Below are 9,231 nucleotides of genomic sequence, written 5' to 3' on the forward strand. Positions count from 1 at the left end.
AATTAAAAATATAGCGTTTCGCCGAAGTCCCCGGCAGCGGCGCCAAAAAACTTGATGTCGTAGCGTGGGGGTACGAAATAGTTTATATTTTACTAGGAAAAACTATTAAATACGATACAATTTTACACAAAATATGACAAGTTTTAATTATTTATTTACAAATGGGATATACCTAAACCTTGCTACAACACTATAGGCAGTGTACCTAAACGTAGAGTAGTGTAGTTTTTAGTAAGTCCGGTTCGTTCCACAGGGAGCTGACTTATTTCACACTATATTTTAAACAATTATATTCGTACAAAATATATTATATTAATAATATATAAAAGGGGGTTTTACCGTTTAATGACCGGTTTGTCGGTTTTATATTTTAAGCGAAGCGTAAAGTAAATGACGATATTTAACTAACAATATAAAATAAATAACAATAATTAAAATGACAATAAATAAAAGTACGAGGAAATATGAAATAAAATATATTATGCTTATTTAAACTTCCGTAATCATGATGTTTGACGTGTTGATTTTTAGTTTATTCCCATGGGTTAATTGTTCTTTGTCCTGGATTATTTAATATGCCCGTCTGGTTTTTGTCCATAACAGTCCATCAGTCATAAATATAAAGTGCGAGTGTCCTCGTCAAATTATCCTTATATCCGAAGTCAAATATTCCAACTAATTGGGGACTTAAACTGTAACAAGGTTTTAATACTTTGTTTAATAATTACACCAAAATATCGATTGCGTGTAATCCAAGGTTTAATACTTTGTTAACAATTACGCCAAGTGTCCTTGTACATAATTTCACCCCTGTTTTAATAATTCCATAGACTATTAATCCATTCCCGTGTCCAGTTAAATGAACGATTATTCGTACATATAAATATCCCACCCATCGTGTCCGATCGAGTGTATATGGTTATTTATAGGGACGTCCAATTGTAAATATTTATATTAAAATTAACAAACTATCATTTAGTTAAACAAATATAAAGCCCATTAATAGCCCATAGTCTAATTTCCACAAGTGTCGTTCTTTTGTCCAAACCCCAATTATGGTACAAAGCCCAATTACCCAATTTTAGATATTTTTATCCCAACATCATGATTACTTCGTCTTAAATAAACATAATAATAACTTAAGTACGAGACATTAATTTAAAAAGGAGAACATAGCTTACATTGATTATTTATCGCGTAGTGTTACACGGACAGAGCTCCGACTTTAAAACCCGTAAAATAACCTTTGCATAACCCAAACTAATCTAATATAAAAATAAACTAATATATATATATATATATATATATATATATATATATATATATATATATATATATATATATATATATATATATATATATATATATATATATATATATATATATATATATATCAGAGAGAGATTGATATTGGGGATCGTTGAACTCGGCAGAAGCTCGTTCATTTTATAGGGAAATTCTGATTTTTCAAACTCCGCGAGTCGTGGAGTTTTAAGCCTGCAAACTCCGCGAGTCGTGGAGTTTGAAAATCCAGCTCACACAATTTTGGAACCTTGCTTGTCGACATAATTTATATATAAATATAAAATATAAATAATTAACATAATTATTTATATATTATATTATATTCTTGTGCATAGTAGACTTGTAATTTTTAGTCCGTTGCGTCGGGCGTTGATAGTTGACTCATGTCCCGGTTCCGGATTTTCGAACGTCCTTGCGTACAATTTAATATCATGTACTTTGCGTTTTGTAACTTGTACTCTTATCATTTTGAGACGTTTCTCATCAATAAATTGAACCACTTGGATTGTATCTTGTACATTTGAGCTTTTTGGACGTTTTTGTCTTCAAATCTTCGTTTTCACCTTTTGTCTTCGCACTTATTTATTTAAACAATTACAATAAAAATATAGTACAATTACATATGAAAACCTATTATTTAGGAGGGATATTGCTATGAAATATATGTTCCTTTTTAGTCTTATCAATGACAAACCTAAGACAATCCTAAGAATTATTACAACACTTTGCAAACTTACAAAGATAAGAATTTGAAAGTAAGTTTACAAACACCCCTTTTATAATCTATGAGATTATAAAACTTCTCTTGCTAATCACAAACATATGTATGAATGTTATGTTCTTGTGATTCTCTGATGATATTGAGTTGTAGCATGCAAGAGGTCCAAGTCTTCAAAGTTCTCCAAGTCTTGCTAATTATATGGAGAGATAAAAAGTCAGCCCTATCTGCGGCTTGACCTATGGTCGACCGTGGGTCGACCGTACATATTCCAGTCCAAAATATATATCCATTGTATAGCCGTTTGAATCAGTTTTGGACATCACTCCTTGGACACTTTACTTCATTTAACACATGCAAAAAGATACCCAACATCTATACAAGTACTATATGTATTAAATGTCCATTTATCTTGGATGTTTTGCCTTGATAGTGACTTATCATGCTCAAAGTGGAAAGTCTAACATTTTGGATACAAGTCATGATAATCATTTGAGGCAATCTCAGTTTTGTCATAATCCTTTATTTGTAATTAACACATTTGCTAAATCTCTATTGGTTGGTCAACATGTCATTGATGACACAAACCCAATTTAATCACAAAGCTTGCTAGTATTCAAATTTGAACTTGTTTGTAATTAATTAAGTGTGATAATGATGTCTTGAAAAATTAAGCATGTAATAACAATTAAGCATGTTGCAAGACATCAAGTTAATCAAGTTTAAACTTATTCATAAACTTAATTTTATACTTAAGCAGACATATGCATGTTAATGTTTTATTGTCTTTCAAGTTTACTAGATTACGTAATTCCAAATATTATCAAAGTAACACAAGCATATAGTGAAGTAGTCCAAATACTAGTTGGCGGAACCCAACTTGTAACACATAGTAAGACATGGTTCATACATACATATATTAAATAACTACATATCATTTAGCACTTAACACGTAGTCAAATAATACACATGTACTAATAGCAAGTAGTCAAGTAATATACATGTAATGACTAGCAAGAGATCACTAAGTAATCTTAGAATTAAGCACATAGTAATAACATAGCCTAAAACTAAGACTATGTAAGTTCTACTTGCAAAGTGGCATTTGCAAGATTAATGTATAAGCATATATTAATGTCCAACACATGTACAAGGAAAGATCAACTCTTGGTTAGGACTTGGTGACCATCCTAAGAATGTCTAGATACATTTTAGATGTACATGTTTTCCTAAAACACTTATGTATTTTCCTTAATCAAGGCTTAATCATCATTAAGGTGTCATTAGGCCTGATTAACCAAGATTAGTGTTCTAGTGACCAAAACTCCTTTGGGAATAAAGGAGGCAAATATCCCAAGCATGTTTGAACAGGTTTCATGAATTATAGATGCCCAAAAGTAGTCAAACATTTTTCGATCAAAATCCGAACATTGGGTTTTTGTGGTCGATCCACAGTCAGCCTTAGCCTCGACCGTTCAACTCAGATTTCGTAAATCTGAGTACAAGTCTCCACAGTCTGACCTGCGGTCGACCGTGGTTTAGCCGTGTTCTTCATTTTCCATTATAAGCTTTCTTCAGTTTTGGTCTATTGCTAGAGCAAGTGTGTATTATTGAACTTGTTTATTTATGTCAAGATGTCTACTATCACCTTTTGCTATGTGCATATGTCATTATCAAAACACTTATTGTTATGGGTTAAGATTAGTATAGTCATTAAGCATAATCCCATGTTAACCCACTTTCTCCCCCAACAAAAGACTTATTGTGTAAATAGATTAAATTAGACTTAGAAATGCAAATGTGAAAAGAACATATGTTTATGTACATAACATTTCTTGTTGTCTTATAATTCTTGTCAAACAGCAAATGACTACTACTGCAAACAACCATTTCATTACTGCTTAAACTTCAATTCCACATGAGCACTGTATAGTTATTTTGGTGAGACGTGAGATCTTTCAAGCTTTACATAGAACAGTGCTTGTATCTTATTATTATTTGGTGCAACTATACAACACCATCCACTATGTTGAAGAGACACTGTAACTACCCGAATCCCTTTACCAAAAATGAAGCACTGTTTTTTTTTACAAGTTAGGTCCCATTAAGGGGTTCATAATACATAACATTTCCAACTCTGTTTTAACCAAAAACATAATATCATAACGATACGTTTAACAATTTATAATGACCCTTGGTACACAAATGACACATTACAAAAGCATTTGTAATAATGACCAAATCACAAAGTGTAACACCCTGATTTTTTTTAACACAACGAGAGTACTAATAATTACCAAAATACCTTGTTTAACGTTTACAAACCAAAGTTATCAAATCAACTTAGTTAACATTATTACAGTATTCTAAAATGACGATGTTACATAAAAATTATAAAACCAGAAAACATCAGAGTCAGCCCGTAGTCAAACATGTCTTCAAACCCTACTGCAACACCCGTCCTAATCAGTAGTACCTAACCTGCAAAGGGTGGAAATGTGGGGGATTAGCACAACTGCTAAGTGAATGGATACTATCTAACAGATCAAGGATAAGCAACTGAATATGCAAGGGGTCACAACTATGCTAACGTCCTAAACTAGCATATAACAACACCTGACAACATGAGGATCGGCAGCTTGTACGAGCACATGACTTAGCTGATCAGGCTACAGTCTACCGATAGTCTGCTTTACTGAATCCACTGCATAACCGTCCAAACGCAACACATTCGTCCTTCTATGCCATACTGAACTATCAGTATCATCATGACCCGACTAGGCTACCACGGTCGACCTTGCTGCCTCGGTTAGTGTCCAACTAACAGTGTGCACATAAGATCACAGATAATCAGTCATGCAATCGTCCTAACTAGCATGGCAATATCTAACTACACATGGCAATCATGCTGGATATAAACATAAAAGTAAAGAGTATGAACAAGTAGCGTGTCAGCTACTTAATACTTTATCTGGAGATAGACCCACTCACCGAATACCAGCAACTAGCTCAGGTAATCTATCACTGAGCTGCTTCCTTATCCTTATCACCTGAACATAAGGCAAATCAAGTTAGTTTCTTTCTGTTAGCGCAAAATAGCATAATACAACAACTCAGTATCAAAAGCGTCGCTAAAAAGTCTACTTACATCCTGATTATCAAAAGACACGCGGGCAGCATAACGGCTAGCCATCAACACTTAGTAAAATATTATGCTCTCAAAGACACATGGTCGTCTGACTCACACAGTCGGTCGACTGTGTCGTCAGTCGACTGTGTCCACACACTCGGTCGAGTGTCTTCTCACACGGTCGACTGACTAAAATAAATCACCTGGTCAGAACTCAGACACACACGGTTTGAGTGTGTCACTCAACCGGTCTATCGTTGAGACAGTCAGTCGAGTTTCAGGAGACACTCGGCTTACTGTGTTTATCTGCAGGTGAAGATGAAGACAGCCACGGGTTTAACCCAAAATTCACCAATTCTTGCTCTAGAGCTCGTTTCTTACCTCAATAGTGACCAAATCAAGTACAGTAAACATCAATAAGCATAAACCCACAAGATTTTGACACAAACAATATCAAAATCAACTATTTTGACCCAAATTTCACTTTTAGTAAACTTAACACAAAAACCACATTTTCTCAAAGATTAAAGCTTGAAACACTTTGATTCCTACCTCAATAGATACAGTAAATCGTAAAGAACAAGATAATATGAATAAATTGAGCTTTAGAATGCAAATTAGAAATCTAGTGTTTGATGGTGAAGAAGAAATGAGTACGGGTGTGTTTTTGGGAAATTTCTAGAGAGATAGAGAAATGAGAGAAAAAGACCTACACAATACACTTAATTGGGGTTAAAATACCATACTCCATTACACACGGGTATTTACTAGTTATCAGATAATTTTCGTACTTAATTTGAATGCCCTAACGGAGTTCAAATTAAATAAACGAACATGTTCTATGACCCTTGTCACAAACTGGTCTTAATCAAATAATAAAATAATAATTAACATTTAATTATAATAAAGGCATAAATAATCACACAATTATACCTAAAGGTAAAATAGTCATCTTACATATAAGCCCTGTCCGAGGATGTTACAAATCCACCCCCTTAAGAAGATGACGTTCCTCGGAATCTGGTCAATGTTAAACAAGCGAGGGTAACGAACTTTCATCAGCTCTTCGGTCTCTCATGTAAGGTTCGATCCTAAACTATGCTTCCACTCAGCTTTGTTACCTTTCTATCAACAATCTTAACTGGTTCTTCAAATAACTTTTTCTTCAAGTCAACCTTCAAATCGCTTAACGGAGCTAGTTGTGTCTCATCATTAACCTTACACTTCCTAAGGTAACACACATTGAATGTGTTATGAATCCCTGCCAACTCTACTAGAAGCTCTAACACAACAGTCTGGTCGTTAACCCTTTGAATTATCTTGAATGGCCCAGTGTACCTCGGAGCTAACTTACCTCGCTTACCAAAACTGATAACTCCCTTCCACGATGAAACTTTCAAGTACACACGATCTCCAACTTCAAAGTTTACCGGACGTCTACGTGGATCGGCATACATTTTTTGTCTGTCACGTGCCACTTTCAACTTTTCACGCGCTATCGCTACCTTGTCTGATGTTATCTGAACTAATTCTGGACCTGCAAACTGTTTCTCTCCGGCTTCTAACCAACAAGTCGTCGTTCTACATTTGCGACCATACAACATTTCATAAGGCAGTATACCAATACTTGAATGATAAGTATTATTGTAAGCGAACTCGATCAAATGTAGATGTATATCCCACGAACCACCGTAATCTAACACGCAGGACCTAAGCATATCCTCTAGTGTCTGTATTATATGCTCACTCTGACCGTCAGTCTGTGGATGATACGCTGTACTCAAATTTACCCTCGTTCCCAAACTTTTCTATAAACTGTTCCAGAAGTTAGACAAAAATCTAGAATCCCTGTCGGATAGAATAGACAACGGAACCCCATGTTGACTAACTATCTCTTCCAAATACAACTATGCTAAAATACTCAATGAAGCTGTCTCTTTTGTTGCTAAGAAGTGTGCTGTGACGACCCGGAAATTTTTGACCAAATTTAAACTTAATCTTTATATAATTCTGACTTGATAAGCAATGAATTTTAATAAATCTTGAACCTTCGAAAAGAGTTTTACACAAGCTTTTGGTCACCTATTTATTTCGACGATTCACGAATGTCATAACTTGATTTAATTGTTTAATTGTTTAATTATTGTGTATATATATGGATTTATATATATTTAACTTGAAAATATGATAATTAAATATCTCATTAAGTATATTTACAAAGTATTATATATATATATTTTCATACTACTAATTTAAAGAGTTTTCAAACAATATATATATATATTACTATTTAAACGACGTAATTAACTTATGTTAAAATGTATTTACATATAATGTATTACGAGTGTAAATACATCCTTATAATTATTGAATACACTTTATAATATACCAATACATATAAAGGATAGCTATACTCGTAATTCCGTTCAATTTCCTCAAAGAATTCTACTCGCATTCATATGGTATTTTTACCCGTATTATACACAGCTTCTAGAAGTATTTACTATTGGTATATACCAATAGAAATCTGCAATTATTTGTGTAATATGTCATCCATGACCTAATCAATTTAATATTTCATGCATGACTTAATACAATTTAACTTATCTTAGATATTTTCACTAAAAGCCAAAATTATAAGCTTATAAATAAGGACAATTTTAACTCATTTTTACTCCACATTTTCTTAAACTAAAAACACACACTTGAATGCTCTCATATCATACTTTAATCTCAGCAACTTTCCTCTTCATAATCAAGGTAAAATACTTCTCAAAATCCTTGTTCAATTCCTTGTATAGTTGCTATCTTATTATACTTATAAAACTTGTAAAAACTAGAACTTGTTTTGGTGAACACCAAGCTTGTTTGAAAAACTAATCTGATCTTTCTAACTTAACTCTAATAATACTCATTTATATGTATTATGATGTTATATTAAGTTAATATAAGAACTTATAACTTGTACATATGAAGAACACCTTGAAACTTAACATATATCCTTTAATCTCCATTCGGTAAAAAGCGGGTTGTTTTGGGTTGGGAATTAAAAACCTATCTTAGACTTTGAGTTCGAGGCTAAGACTTTGTAAATATGTTAATATATATAAATAAGACTTCTAGTATTTTTTTCATGATTTTATAAAAAGTGGAAGTATTTTATCAAAAATCATATATTGGGTGGATGTCGGGATTTTTCCAAATCTGTCCACCGACACAAAAAGAGGGTAAAGCTCTAAAAATTACTACTTGGGATGAACTTTTCGAATTGGTTTTGCAAAATTTATTTATTAATGAATCCATATCAATTTGATTCACTTTAAACGGATTTGTAATGAATACTTGGCGAGCAAAACAAAATCTGCTAAAATTAACGTTGTATGGACGAAATTTATATTATAAAAACTATATTAACCATATCCTTGTTAACTTTTCCTATATCCTATATATATTTGGACATGTTATCAGTAGTATAACAAAATATTATAATCTTGGTTAATTCTGTGATTGTATATATGTATAATAATATTCTTGGTACGTCCTAACACAATAAGTATACAATACGTTTTGATAAATCCTAAGACAATACGTACACAATACGTCTTAGTTAATTCTAAGACAATACGTATACAATACGTCTTGGGGTAATTCTAAGATTATATATATATATATTTATATATATATATATATATATATATATATATATATATATATATATATATATATATATATATATATATATATATATATATATATATATATATATATATATATATATATATATATATATACCGATTATTGGACTGTCGGACTTTTCAGACTATTTTGGACTACTAACAATGGACTACTAACATAAAATGTTAAAAATTATTATATGAGTATTTTATGAACTTGCTTTATTTTATTCATATGTCGTATTATTATCTGAATCATTATTATTGTTATAGGTTCGTGAATCCAAGGATGACGGTCATATTTTTAATAAGTTGAAAACTTATTATTAATATACTTTCACTACTGTGAGTATATAGTCCCATTTTTAAACTCTACAAATATTTTAGGATGAGAATACATGCAT

At 32.2% G+C, this 9,231-nt stretch overlaps 1 protein-coding gene across 1 annotated transcript; it reads right to left on the reverse strand.

Annotated features, from left to right (window-relative positions):
• Positions 1 to 5,360: 5,360 nt before the first annotated feature.
• Positions 5,361 to 6,610, reverse strand: LOC139902573 (uncharacterized). The gene is made up of 2 exons (XM_071885184.1): positions 6,275 to 6,610; positions 5,361 to 5,459 (listed from the first exon to the last, which is right to left on the reverse strand). Exons 1-2 carry the CDS (start codon positions 6,608 to 6,610, stop codon positions 5,361 to 5,363), a joined length of 435 nt encoding a protein of 144 aa, XP_071741285.1.
• Positions 6,611 to 9,231: the final 2,621 nt, after the last annotated feature.

This window comes from Rutidosis leptorrhynchoides, chromosome 1 (assembly GCF_046630445.1).
Source record: "Rutidosis leptorrhynchoides isolate AG116_Rl617_1_P2 chromosome 1, CSIRO_AGI_Rlap_v1, whole genome shotgun sequence".
Classification (NCBI taxonomy): domain Eukaryota; kingdom Viridiplantae; phylum Streptophyta; class Magnoliopsida; order Asterales; family Asteraceae; genus Rutidosis; species Rutidosis leptorrhynchoides.